At 36.8% G+C, this 14,885-nt stretch overlaps 1 protein-coding gene across 3 annotated transcripts; it reads right to left on the bottom strand.

Moving 5' to 3' along the window:
* Positions 1 to 3,069: 3,069 nt before the first annotated feature.
* Positions 3,070 to 8,362, bottom strand: nmu (neuromedin U). 3 transcript variants are annotated; one of them, XM_019277674.2, is made up of 9 exons: positions 8,029 to 8,362; positions 6,958 to 7,013; positions 6,828 to 6,875; positions 6,655 to 6,708; positions 6,511 to 6,540; positions 5,068 to 5,142; positions 4,381 to 4,434; positions 4,229 to 4,271; positions 3,070 to 3,493 (listed from the first exon to the last, which is right to left on the bottom strand). In XM_019277674.2, exons 1-8 carry the CDS (start codon positions 8,177 to 8,179, stop codon positions 4,236 to 4,238), a joined length of 504 nt encoding a protein of 167 aa, XP_019133219.1. In that variant the 5' UTR covers positions 8,180 to 8,362; the 3' UTR covers positions 3,070 to 3,493; positions 4,229 to 4,235. The 3 variants fall into 3 exon arrangements, with proteins under 3 accessions (XP_019133219.1, XP_019133220.1, XP_019133221.1); XM_019277675.2 differs by having other exon boundaries at positions 3,070 to 3,490; XM_019277676.2 differs by lacking the exon at positions 5,068 to 5,142 and having other exon boundaries at positions 8,029 to 8,360.
* Positions 8,363 to 14,885: the final 6,523 nt, after the last annotated feature.

Here is a 14,885-nt window from a genome sequence, read left to right as displayed (position 1 = left end):
GAGAGAGTGAGCGGCTGGGAGAACCGGAGCCACAAAAATAAATAAATAAATAAAATAAAAAGGCCTACAAGCTTTACACTACACCACGACCTGCCTTGGTTTGGAGGGGAGAGCTGATGTGTGACATTTTATCATAATGGACATCAACTCACTCTCACAATTAAACCCCCACCTGTTTATTTAAAATAGACTTTTACATCTGATTCAGTTTAAACCTGTGTTTAATGCTGTATTCTTGTAATTTGATATACTTTTATGTTTATGTTTGTTGTTGTCTACTCTCATTTATTGTAAGGTGTCCTTGGGTGACAGAAAGGCGCCTATGAAATAAAATGTATTATTATTTTTACAGATTTTTTATTTTATTTAGATCACCTGGATTATGCAGTCACATTAAAATTGATAATCAAAAGTCAGATTATATAAAACCTACAGCAGCCTACACACACTACATTCAGGTGACATATTAGCTCCATAAAAATTGTATTTAAACTACTTTTTTCTCTTCTAATGATGAAAAAAAAGTCTATTTTCCAAATATATTTCAAAGCTCTACAGATTAATAACACCACGTCTTATTATAGTCATTTTACCACCTTACAGACAGGACTTTAAATGAACTTTCTCTCATTTTCTAAAAGTTTTTATACTTTTATTTATTTCCACTAGGAGCCCAGATTATCTCTGAATATTTAAGCACTGTGTTGTTCAAACAGTGTGTTATCACCATTACTCCAAAAGTCACAATATATAAAAACCTACAGCAGCCTACATCACAAAACATTACACACACTACATTCAGGTGACATATTAGCTCCATAAAAATTGTATTTAAACTACTTTTTTCTCTTCTAATGATGAAAAAAAAGTCTATTTTCCAAATATCCAAATATATAAAATTTTAAATCTCTACAGATTAATAACACCACTTCTTATTATAGTCATTTTACCACCCAACAGACTGGATTTTAAATGAACTTTTCTCATTTTCTAAATGTTTTTTATACTTTTATTTATTTCCACTATAGAGGAGCCCAGGTTATCTCTGTGTGTTATCATCATGTCTGCTCTTTGGATGAGTGTGTTTTGGATTAATTAGCCATCAACCACATTATTTTGGCTTTTTTTTTTTTTGCCCCCCTCATCTCCGGCGTGGTACTCGTCACTATGGCAACAGCCAAAGTAGCAAGAAAAAAAACATATTTAAATCTGCAGTACCATTTTTGGCCACACTGATTGAGTCCTTTGGCTGGTGGCGCTGTTTCGACATTTTGGAGATTAAAAAAGATGATTTTGATCGTCATGCAGTGTGTGAGGGGAAAGGTGTATTATATGTCTGTCATACCAACTGACTGGCTTTGTTATCTGTTAGAAAATATCTTTATTTTGTCTTTTTTCTATATGCAGAGGCAGAGACGGAGGGTTCTGTCACACAGCGTCTCTAAACACAGGTTTTGTTTACCACCTGTGTATTCACTGATGATGTTGAATGATTTGCATGCTTCTCCTGCAAGCCTCTCTTGCACACTGATCATGTCCACTTTAAAAAAATTTGGATCTTAGTGCCAAATAAACCACTTGTTTATTTCTGTAGTCATAAAAACTGTCCTAAAATGTGAGGTCTGCAAATGATGTCTGATTTTCATTCATACCCACCTCCCTGGAATGAGGCCAAATGGGCACTGAATATATTTCTCTAACTCCAGCTGTGACTGTCAGTCAAACTGTCAACAATCTTACTCTTGTTGTCAGGTAATATGAGTCACATTGAGCACTCAGGAAATAATTTAAAAAGTATTTCATTACAGATTCCTACAGATTTATTGAGTTGGTCTCATTTTGTTCTAAAATCTAAAAACTCTCAAACTAGTTAAAATGTTATTCTGAGGATAATTATCCGTGGCTGGAAATGCAAGTAGCGCTGAATCTTGGCTCTTTCTTAAGGACGTTGAGACACAGCCGGAAATGCTCTGTTCTGTAAAATGTTCACATGCGGTGTGCTGTGTGGTTTACTGTGCTGCTGTCGAACCATTAAAGAACTCCTGTGATGTTGTACTGACACTGAGAGTAACACACAGAATACTAAAAAGTTACCTTTCTCGAAACTTTCTGTTTGGATCTTTGCTCGTATCTATCATCGGAATTATCAAACAATTAGATGATAAATCTCAGCATGAACTGAATAAACTTTATAAAGGTGAGCCAGACTTTAACAGGCTAATGAAACCATACATATACACCACTGTGAGCCGTGGATAAAAACATTACAGTACGTACATTTGCATCATCCTATCTTGTCTTATTTCAATATGACTGAAGATTTTTAGTGCTGCAAAGAAATCCCAGCTCTATCTGTCTGATTATGGTGACATCTACTGTTAATAACAGTAACTACATTTCATTCAGGAAAGAAAGAGCTAATTCATTTGGAAATAATACTAAAGAGACAATTAAAAGAACTAAATAGTTCTCAGTATCGTGAGGTAATAATGTGGCTGACCACCTCCCCATCTTTTGGATAACTATGTCTTAAAAAATAACTTGCACATTTAAATATTCTACCTGCACATTCCTGCAAAAAAAAATGTAACAGCTTGTACATGTATTTATATTTCCTAGTACTTGATTTTTTTTTAATCTTCATTCTATTTTTTACATGTGTTATGCACCAAACAACCAAGGCAAATTCCTTGTATGTGAACACCTACAATAAACCTGTCTGATTTGTTTAATTATGAATTTATGTGAAGTTGCATTTGAATTCTAGAAATAACGTTTTTTGTGGTGTGAAATGTTGGTTATGTTGGCTTCTTATTATCCTTCATGCAAAACTAACTAATAGTGTCATAAAACAGGATAAATCAAAAATATTCCTAATATTCATACATCCATATTTCTGACTTTTAGTAGCAGCTTTGCTTGTTCTTCAAGAGTTTTGTACTTTATGGGCATTATTGTGAGTGCCAGGACACAAAAAAGATGCAGTATTTCATCTAAATTATAATTTAAAATTGTACTCGGAAAATATTTAAAGTGTTTTTATTGAACAGCATGTGTAAGCTTCTTCTATGTCAAATAAATGCTTTTATTGTGGTTTAAATATTCCTGAAGTTTAACTTCAGTTTTACAATATGCAAGACTTTTTTAAGGATTGTTATGTATCTGCATTCATTCATGCATGCATGCATTTTTTTTTACACTTTTTCCAAATGCAGTGAAATATTTATTCATAATGTGTAGCAAATCAAACGTACACAACTACACCCAACCACATTATAGCAGTTTTAATGCAAATGACACACGCGTAACATAAAATAAAATCTGAACAAATGAGTAGTATTTGAATTATACTGTTTGTTTACATTCAGACATCACTATACAGCAGTGGCGGAGGGCTGTGGTTGAAGTCTCAATCACTCAGTCGTGGTGCAGCGGCTCGGGTCTCGGGGTCTATGCTGTCTACGTACACAAAGCTTCAGAGGTGGAGACTCTACTAACGATAATACGCATGATTAGATGATGATTACAAGAAGAAAAAACACTTCTCTGATATTGTATCCTCATATAAACATGGTGTTAGCAGGCTATGCTTCATTATGACCCTAACAATCACTGCTGCCATTAAGGATAATGACAGGATTTCAATGGAAATTAGGGACTGTGTGAAAATTACTTTTCATGCAAAGTCCACCCCTCTGCCAAAAGTGCAACACCCTCTCCTCCCCTTATGTCTCAAAATAACATAAAAGTGTTAAATTGGTACAACTTACTTAACCATTAGTAAATAAAAGAATAATTTTAGACCATATTTCTTCACATTTGTTCCTAATGCACACATTAGAAGTTAAAAATGAACACAAAGTGCTGTTTGACAGGATTCATTCAATCTATAATAAACTAAAAAGAAGTGAATTATGTTTCTCAAAATCATAAACAAAGTGGATCATTTTGAGAAAGCTACTTTATGTTATCTAATCAAATCCTGATAGACATGGCACTGCTGCATGTAGAAACAATATATATATATATATATATATATATATATATATGTTACAGAGGAACAGCTGTAACATCTGCTTTCCCCAAATAAATCAAACTAGTCTCCCTCTAGCCCAAAGAAAAATTACTTTTCAACCACCCTCCACTCCTAATAATTTTCACACAGTGCCATAAGCTTTCAAATGCGTTTGTACCATGTTTATTCATGAAGTATAATTAGAGTTATTACCTTTAAATTACTCATATTCTAAGGACCGTCTTCCATTTCGTGGCTGTAAGTGCAAACAAAGATTTTACTGAATGTTTGTCATTTTATCCAGGGCTATATATTTTTTCTTTTCTTTTCTTTTCTTTTAGTTCCTGACATAAAGATGTTCATACCCGATAGAGGAAGTAACCTCTGCTCTGGATCCCTCCAGGTCCCTGAACTTCAGCCTGTACAGACACAAAAAAACACAGAAAAATGTCCTCATCTTATTAGCCATTTTCTCAGGAGGAGGTGGACAGCCTTTCACTCCACGTTCACATCTGGATTTTTTTTTCAAAACAAAGCACTCTCTCTCTCTCTCTCTTTATCCACGTTTCTCATTCTTGCAATCTCTCTGTGTCCACTTTGCGAATGTCAGCGCTTGATAGCAATGAGAGATAAGTTCACCTGTCAGCTGCACTAATTTTAGACCATAATTACTCGCAGCTTGGGAAAGAACAACTAATGTCGACTGAGTTGGTACAGAGAGTGAGGTCAGCTGCTGTAAGCTCGGGAAGAGGAAAACATGTGCTGAGCTACAGAAGGTAGCACACAAACATTGCACAACTTCTGTTGTGCACGCTGTATTATTCATAAATTATTTCTATGTTTTCAACCAATGTGACGTCTGAATATGTTGTGAAAGGTTTTGCACCACTGATTGCATACAGGTTTTTGTATGCTAAAAAACAAAAACAAAGTATTTTCAGTATCTTTGCTTCATCAATCAGTGTCTGTGAGATTATTTCGTAAAGCAAAAAACAACAACAAAAAAAACAAAAATGGGGAGTGAAAGGAGAACTGACATGGGTGGTACATACGTGCACTGAGAGTCCTTTCTCTCTTCTGGTATGGAGTTGAGAAACTAGGTGCAGGAGAGGGTGCAACACAGGGGTCTGACACACAGAAACACGCAGATAGAGCCAGACACACAAACATGAATAAACAGCTCCGGCGTACAGGAAAGTACAGAATATGGAGTCTTCAGAGGCAAAAGAGATGATCTGTGTTTCCCTCAAGAATAAACAGGCAGGAAACATGCAACACAGAAATGCAAACATAATACAAATGCTTTCCAAGGTGCAGCAATTTGTCGTTTGTCTTTTTTCAGCATCAGTGTTTCGATGAACACGTCATCTTCTGCTTTATTAAACACCAGTGATAAAGGAGCAGAAGTAGCAAAAATAGCTTCATATTTCATATGAGAAATATGGTTTGTTGTGGTACGTAAATGTGCATCCGGGGATGTTTTATATTGCTGTAGGTTTCAATGCACATAAAGGAAAACAAATATAATGTAAACATGTAAATGAACATAACTTACTTCATATTGCTGCAAACAGCTCTGCACATCATCTTTATTGAATTTGTATCTACTACATGACTTGAAATCGTTTGTGCTTTCATCTCACACATAAGGAGATCATATTTAATTATCAGAATATACTTCTATTGTTTATCTATTGTTTTGTAAATACTCTTATATTTATTTATCCGCCTGTGTTAAAGAGTAATAGCACAATTTCTCACTGTAGAGTAGAAGTATTAAGAACTGCAGACAGGTTTTGGAGTGTTCATATTGTGTTTCTGCAACTTTTATTTTGTTTCTCGATCGACCATTGTCCGGTGTGAACGACAGAGAGGGACGAGCATAACGCAAGTTCTCATGCAACCAAGAAATAAAGCCTGCTGTGAGGCCATGCTGTCGCCTTCCTGCACAGAATGTGGCCATTTTTCGGACAATAAACACCTGACATGCAAAACACAGGACGAGGCAGACGAGAAGATTTCAATGTCTGTGTATAAGAGGACTTTTTGTGTGCGTTTGTGTGTGTGTGTCCATTTTGCAGCATTTGCATGCATACATACATGTTAGTGTTCTTCTATAAGTGTCTCTGCATGCATTTTGGTTTGGGGGAATGAAGTGTGATAAATAACACAGTCGATTCAACACATTCTGTCGGTTAAAGTAAAAAAAAACACGCTTACATGAAAATGTACAGTTGTTAAACATCCCAAGGTGATTTTTTTTCAAGCAACATACTGTAACAATGTAGATTTATCTTTTCTCTTACTTACCCCCACCTGTGAAAAGGCATAACCTTGTGGTCTAGAGTAATGAAATAAAAACTGCACATACAGTGCATGACATAAACAACCATTTACACACATACACAAGCCAACACAAATTTGTCATTAGGTTTAATCTCATGACATGTTTCTGTGGGTCTAGTTAAAGGGAAACAATAAAAAAACAACCTTACCCTTTTACTATTTTCTCGCACTTTCAGCTCCTGAAGAGACAACAAGTCTTTTAGTTGATGCTGATGAAGCTTTGCGTCATATATCTCTACTCAAACATGATGGAACAACAAGAGACAAACAAGAGATCATAAAGTGTGAGGTACCTTTGACTTCTGGACCAGCATCAAGACACAGAGCTCGCCTAAGAGATCAGATGCCTGGAAGAAAAAAAAAAGACCAAAAATAAGAGCAGAGAGCAAAAATAAACATGCATTAAACTTGTGATATGTGGTTAAAAACAGAGGTATGAAGTTGGACAGTAACGCAGCTCACTCACCCAAAACTTCAGGTCTGCAGATAGGTAGGATGAGCACATAGCATCTATCTGTGGAGCATCAGGGAGGATGATGAAGAAGTACACAGAGAGGAAAGACAAAGGAGAGAGAAATAATAACGGTGACGCGTACCTGGCTGAGGATCTGCCTCTGATCTGTTGTGGCTTGTTGAAGTTCTGCCGGAGCACCTTTTGTTTCATACAACAACACATTAAGACAGTTAATAGAATAAAGTCTATATCATCCTCACGAAATCCACGACACACGACAGCAACATTATATTTTTATTGACACGACAGTGATAAAGCTCGCTGAGATTGTGCTGAAGCTGGAGCTCGTTAGATTTGTTGACGCTCTGCTTCAACTTGGCTGACGTCAACTTGGCGTCTATTAGCCTCGAGTTAAAAGATTTGCTGCAGAACATGGAGGGAATTATTGTCCAACATGTTCACGGAAAACGAAGAAAACTGCATCAATGCTGATTATGAGCCACTTTGACATCATGAATTTTAATCATTTGTGACTTTATGTCAGACAGCAGACACGTGGAGTCAGAGGTTGCAATCTATCTATCTATCTACAGTATCTATCTATCTATCTATCTATCTATCTATCTATCTATCTATCTATCTATCTATCTATCTATCTATCTATCTACGCTACAAAACAACCAGAGAAAAAGATTATCACACATATTTGCAATAGAATAAAGCATTATTATTTGCTATTAATGACATTATAAGTTCATATTCAATTCAGTTTTTGAATTGTTGAAATGCTAAAATATTACTACGACTGTCCATTATTCCTTCAGATTCCAGATGTTTTGATTTGAGGATAAATAAATAGATTATGTTTTGTTCATATTTAGGAATACTTTGCACATTTCTGCATACAACTGTACAGCTCTTTGCTTTCATGTTTAGATCAGACATGTTTACATCTTCACATCTACACATAGTTTCACTTAATGTTTGTTATGCACCAAGACAAAGACCTTGTATGTGAAAACCTACTTGGTAATAAACTTGTTTCTGATCCTGGTTATAGCTTACATTATCAATAGATAGATGGTTAGATAGATAGATAGATAGATAGATAGATAGATAGATAGATAGATAGATAGATAGATAGATAGATAGATAGATAGAGTTTAAAGAGTTTTATCTGGCACAAAAGTTGAGATAAAAGTGGCTGACTTACTGTTGCAGACTGGGATGGTGAGGATGAGGAGTGCTGCAAAGGTGATGCTGGCCGTGCTGAGTGGATTCACGGCGGTGCAGCCGCTCAGGCTGTGCGGGCTGCTGGCGGCTCCGCGCTGCGCAGGCTGACTTTGGCTGTGGAAGGTCCTCATCCTCCGGCTCTGCTCTCTCTGGCCTTTCTTTGTCTTTTTTTCAAAAAAATTTTATTAGTTTTTCACCCCCCTTTCTTTTTTTGGCTTGGTTCTGTCCGCTTGACTTCTTGTTCTTCTGAGAGTTTCGGACTCGTGTCAGAGAAATATGAAGGCTCGTGTCACACACCCACCACTCGAGCGCGTCATCGCGCGTCAAAAGTTATTTGATGAACAGGTAGACTGGAAGTGACGCTCCATGCTTCAGGTATGAGCTGTGAGCAAGGTGAGTAAAGCATTATCAGGGAATATTATAATATTCTAACATAATAAAGTGGTTTTCTTCAAACATGAGCTTAGCATTTCAAAATAAAACTACTTACCACCACTGTGAAGGTTGTAAAGTGTGTTTGAGAGAGCTGTAGTTAGTTTGCATGTTTCCTACAGGCAAATTCTACCAGACTGTGTGTTTATGGAGGGAATAATGGTCCAACATGTTGCCTTTTCTAAAAAAAAAAGAAGACTTAGTCTGCTCTTGTACTATGTAGAGTCACGTTTCAACAAAGAAAATACGTCAACAGTCCAGCATCACTGCAGCTACCATAAAACAACAGATGTAAAAATAATTTTGATGTCTGTCTGTGAATGATGGCTCTCTCCCACGAGAAGCACGTAACACTTTACAGCACTAAGTCACACACCACCAACTATTTCACTGATTCTGGTGAAACTGGATCATATTTTATGGAGAAAATGTTTTCTGGTTTTCTCTCTGATGTCCTCCGGCTGCTCCGCCTCGACTCTCTGTGATTTACAGAATTTCCTGCTGGACAGTGAAGTAACTGCTGCCAACCGTAGCTGCTGTTAGCTCATGTTAGCTCAGTCTGTTAGTCAGACTGTGAGCTCAGAGTACCAAGGGAGCATTTGTACCACAGGGAAGTGGAGGTTTGGTAAATGTAACCAGGCTCAGCAGCCTCTGTTGACATAAGAGCGGTGAGAAGAGTCCAAAGAGGACGTCCATGATGGAAGCTAAAAAGAGAAAATGAGAAAGTGACTGAGCAAAGAAGCCGCAGGACAAGAGTAAATCTGGGACTGACTTTTAGTCGTTGGTAAAGTAAAAGGCTGAAAGACAGACGCTGACCTGGGCTGACTGCTGTTGGACTAGTCAGTAGTATTAGCCGGCTGCTACGTCTTGTGTTGTTGACCTTGCTTGATGTTTGGCTCTTTGCAAAGTTGTCTGGGAGTTGAACCAGTGTCATGCCAGAACTGGAGCTGAACAAGAAGGCAATGTAACCGGGCTCAGCAGCCTCTGCGGACACAAAGAGACCGAAAGGCGATGTTGATGGAGGACGCTAAGATACAGAGAATGTAGAAGCACAATCAACCTCAATCAACCCCAGACTTTAGTTTATGTTTATTTATTTATGTTGGACAAAGATCTGAGAGCTGAACTGATGTGATCCTTCCTTCTTTCCCGTCTTCGTGAGGACTTTTCTTCTCAGTTGACTGAGTGATTTATTTCCCCCGGTCATTATTCTGTATAATATCTTGTTCTCCTGTTTACCTGTGTGACGGAAAATGTTATTTCACGCCTGAGTCACAGTTTAATTACAATGTGATATCTTCGAGACATCATACCATTCACATCTGATTCTTGTATTATCAGATTTATTATCCAAAATCATATTACAGACTACACCGTCACCCCCCACATCCACAGTGGCATGTTCATTTTATACAAGAAGCCTTTCCCACAGATACAATAATGGACTTAATGGTGACACACAGCAGAGGCAACAACTAAACTCACTACATCAACAGCCATGATGTACTGTATGTTATATGAACACATCAGTGACACCTCATAGTTATTTTAAAGCAGGAATCGTGCTCTTAACTCAACTCAACTCAAGGCTTTGGACACCAGCAGCCATGATAACAAACCATTTTCAGCCCACACCGTGAATGTATAAAAATAATAATTCTAATTATATGAAATATGTCTTTTTCATGCATTCACTGCTGAATTTAAACCACCTTCATTATTTGTGAGACTCATTATGGATCATTACTTTAATTACCTTTTCTCGTAAAACAGCCGTAATGTGTTTGTCTTTGTGCGCGTGGCGGCACAAACACCCTGGAACTCATTTTGATCTGTTACAATAAACCAGATGACATAAAAAAAAACAACAACAACCACTGTCCTGATTTGTTCCACATAGCCCACGATGCATACAAGATGAATAAATACTGCAAAGGAAGGTTTACTTTGGTGGTGATTGAGTTTATTGTTACAAAAAGGGAGTTACGTTTTATTATAGTGCAATGAAGAGGACCACTGAGACGAGCAGGACGAGAGACGAGGAGGATTGACGTTGATATTCCATAAAGATTTTGTACACAGAGTGATATGTGATGCATTAGCATCGCTGTCCTGGACTGGCACTAACATACACAAACAAATCTTTTTGAAAACATAATATCCTGATCCGTCTCCGGCATTACTTTAACATGAAAGCAAAGCATTTTTATTGTATCACCGCACAAATGGAATATAATTTAGAAAGCAGATTGCTGGGGGAAAAAAAAAAAGACAAACTTGTCAGATGACTGAAACGACAGTTCATATCCTCATCACGGCTTTTTAAATCTGATGTGACTTTGTCTGAGAGCATGAGTGGCGACAAATGGATTGCATCGGTAATTTAGCAATTCCAGTGAGTCTTCCCCACCCATGTTATCCTCCTACACTAATCTTACAGGCCTCTTTAATGGACAAGCATAGCAACAGTATGGCAAGATTAATATAATTTTTGCAGCTTTATCACTTCAATTCTTAAAGCGCTTGGAGGTGAAATGACACCATTTGTTTGCATCAATCTTGCTTCAGTAACGACACCTGGTGTGTCTTACGTCACCTGAAAGCTCTGAGGAAGTCCTCAAATGTTGTGACCTTTTAAAGAGTATGCTTTTATTATGAAGCCGACTGGCATTTGCATGTCTAATTGGTTTGTTTGAGGGGAAACCCCAAAGGTATTGTGGGAAGGTTACTCACTGTGATTCATGTACGGTCACACCTTGAAGCCACGACACAGATTACAGTCTTTATTGTGCCCTAATAACCCAGCTTTAAGGACTCGGATGTTGAATTTGCATGAATTATTTATAGAAAGTCTACTAGCATCTTGGCAACATTATTCAGTTTTAAATAAATACACACCTTTTATATTGATATAGTTTAATATAGGATGGTTTTTATATTATTTTGTCTCAGCATTTTTGGAAACACACTTATTTGCTTTTGAAAAGAGATTTAGATCACAAATCACTACCACATCGGTTAAATATGAAGCTACTGCTTTAGTTGGGTAGCTTAGCTTGTTGTTGTTGTTTTTTTAAATGCCATACAAATACATAAGTGGAAAAAGGACAATTCATCAGGAGTTGCATCAATCGGACAAAGCCACGCTAGGTGTTTCTCCCCTGCTTCCAGTCATTATGGTAAGCTAAGCTAACCAGCTGTTGGCACTAAGCTTTATGTCTAACTCACAGATGTGTATCATCAGTATTTACATCAAAGAGCAAATATTTTCCCCAAATGTCAAACTTTTGCTTTAAAGGTCCAGTGTGTGGCGTCTAGCGGTAAGATTGCAGATCGCAACCAACTGAATACCCTTCGCCATACCTTCCAATCACCTTCCCATTATGTAGGAGAAGCTATAGTGGCCATGAAACTTGCAAAAGACAAAATCTTGACACAGTGTTTAGCTTGTTGATTATGGTTCCTTTTCTCTCTATAAATATAAAGGACTCATTCTAAGGCAACAAAAAGCACTAATGTAAACACACTGATAGCTATTATATTCAATTTCTACCAACAGATTCTCTTAAATGTTACATAGTTACTGTTATGGGCATTTTTACAGAAAAAACTCTTGAATAAAGAAGACTGGATTCAAAGTATCAAAGTTTAAGTTGGATTTATTATTCTTGTACATGAAGGAGCGTTTAACAGTGCAACACACAAAAGGGGTTACAGAGAAAAGGCTCCTCGAGGAGCTCTAACAGTTGGTTCTTATACATTTTTTTAAAAATGGGCTGTCTCTGACACCTCCCCACTGATACAGTTAATATCATAACATCCTTTTTGGTTTTCTGCTCAGTAATGAGCATTATATTTTATATCCAAATGATACTCCCCTAGCCTGTCTCTCCTGTCCTTGTACTACTGATTTATAATTATCTCTGCCAGCCTCAGTAAATCAGACGCCAACTAAGGGAAGTGCACAAGACATGCAAAAGACAGGATACACACACACTATCTATATGAGTTAAAACATCTGAACCTCAGTTTAATCCTAATTTTTATAACAGTTACTGGACCTTTAAGCACGGCGCCCAGAGTCATGAACTCAGAACCAGTCCCAGCAAAACACATCCATCCATCTCTCACACAGAAGATGTTTATCTGTATGCTTTGACTGATTCATTGGAAACAAGAGGAGAATGATCAGGGAGAGTAACTTATTAACAAGTCACATCCTCCTACAAAGAGCATCACTTAACCTTATGAAATATGACAGGCCTCGGAGTTTATTGTATTTCCATATTGTGAGAATCATAAAAACCAAACAGCTGCCTTTAGTGAAACATTTTATTTTTTAATTCAGTTTCCATCTCATGCAAAGAATGGAAGTTTAAATTAAGTTAAACGACTTTAAACTTTAATAATCTCAGTGCAAAATGCAAAGATATTCTCATTAGATTATTCCAGAATATTCCGTGTTAATGGTTGAATGGTAGATTTGGTTGCAAATCAAACCAGAAAATGATAGTTTAATATTACATCTTAATACAGGAGATCCTCGTCATAAATCTGATACATTTTTACTTTACAATCTGCTTTAATTCTCCAACTCATAAGACGCTACTTGTGCAGATTGTCTAAATTAACAGAAAATCACTTTGACATATTAAGTTTCAGGGTAAGTATCATTATATTTTGTCATTACACTCAGTATCATATTCTATTCCAGCACGTCCACAATTTCCTGTTCAGGCAGAGCCCGTGCTAAATGAACCTTAGTCTGCAATAAGCAATCGTGTTTCCCTCAGTATGATGAATGTGACATGGACAGACTTTCATCCCATCTTTGTTTTTTCCAAGTTTACCACACATCCTATGAGATCGTCCATAAATGAAGTTTCTATAATAACATAGAGCATTAAAAGGGAAATAATATAGCACTTATCTTAAGTATGGAAACTGCATCTAGGACTTAGAAAATAGAAGTTAGACTTTATAATGAGGTTAAAAAACATATAATTAAGTAATGCAAAATCCATGGCTCTAGATAGATAGATAGATAGATAGATAGATAGATAGATAGATAGATAGATAGATAGATAGATAGATAGATAGATAGATAGATAGATAGATAGATAGATTTTATTTATTTACTTATTTTTATCTTTCTATTGTCTACTTCATGTTTTTATTGTGTTATTTATTATGTTTTATCTTGTCGGGCAGCACTAAATATAATATTCATTCATATGTTTTCATTAGTGTATAATCACCTGATAATCACCTAAGATAAGCCCTTTATATCTATAGAGAGAGAGAGAGAGCGGATCAAACCAAACACTGGCTCTAAATGAAGCCTTTTACTTTCTTTCTTTTTTCTTTTTTTTTGTATGAATTCTGCAGCCAGAGTTTTTCCTACATGCACAATCCTGCACACTGGACCTTTAACATCAAAAAATCATGTAGATAAAAGCTATTTTTACACTTTGGTCCTTTCAGCAGTCCTCTAATCTACCTACTAAAAATATGTATAAGGGCAAGTGTTCATATATGTGTTTTTATTAATAAGATACTTTCAAGTAAGGGGAATACTCCAGAGCAGTTGATAACCTTAAATTAAACATCATCCTCTTAGATTTATCACCCACAGAGGTCAGTTTTCTTTATTCCCACCTGGCAAATCCTTGATAAAGTATTAAAAAAGATGTTGAACAGATTTAACTGCTGTTTTAAACTATAGCACATACATGCATATTCACACACATCATACAGTCACATTTTCTGCCTCTCCCAGCACTTCTTCCTAAAGTGTGCAAAATGAAACTTGACAGAGTGAGTTTAAAATGAGAAGCACACAATGAAGAGAATGCAGACAGACAGAAAAATAAGCACGAACGTCCTGAACAAGATACGTTATCGAAGTTAATGTTATCAAAGGAGCCGTCAATTTTCTCTAATCACCAACTGAATCCATGAGCAGCAACGCAAATTATACTTTATATCATAGTGATTCTCTTTCAGATCTGCTTTTATTCTCAGCTAAGTCATCATCTCTTTTTTCAATTCATTTTCATATTCACCCATAACAATCCTCTCTCTTTATTGTACCACTTTTACACATGCTCCCTGTCTCTCTCACATTGATTTAGATCTAGACTCTTTTTGTCCCAGAGGGAGATTTGTTTCCACACGCAGCCAGTTTCACATAGAAACACGAAAATATAAAGACAACACGTAGAGTCCACATGAATACAGGCAGCACACAGTTAGAGATGCAGTAAGAGTTCGGCAGCAGGAAGGCCGATGATTTTAGAGGCAGTACGTGTGATGCTGCAGAGATGGTGAAGAAGCAGGATGGGATGAATCCTGCCTGTGTAAAACAACAACGTGGAGGGTAGGAGACGGTGCCCTGAGTTTGCA

The sequence above is a fragment of the Larimichthys crocea genome, chromosome XVII, assembly GCF_000972845.2.
Source record: "Larimichthys crocea isolate SSNF chromosome XVII, L_crocea_2.0, whole genome shotgun sequence".
NCBI classification, from domain to species: domain Eukaryota; kingdom Metazoa; phylum Chordata; class Actinopteri; family Sciaenidae; genus Larimichthys; species Larimichthys crocea.
The sequence above is the reverse complement of the archived record's forward strand: the minus strand, read 5'-3'. Positions and strand labels throughout refer to the sequence as shown.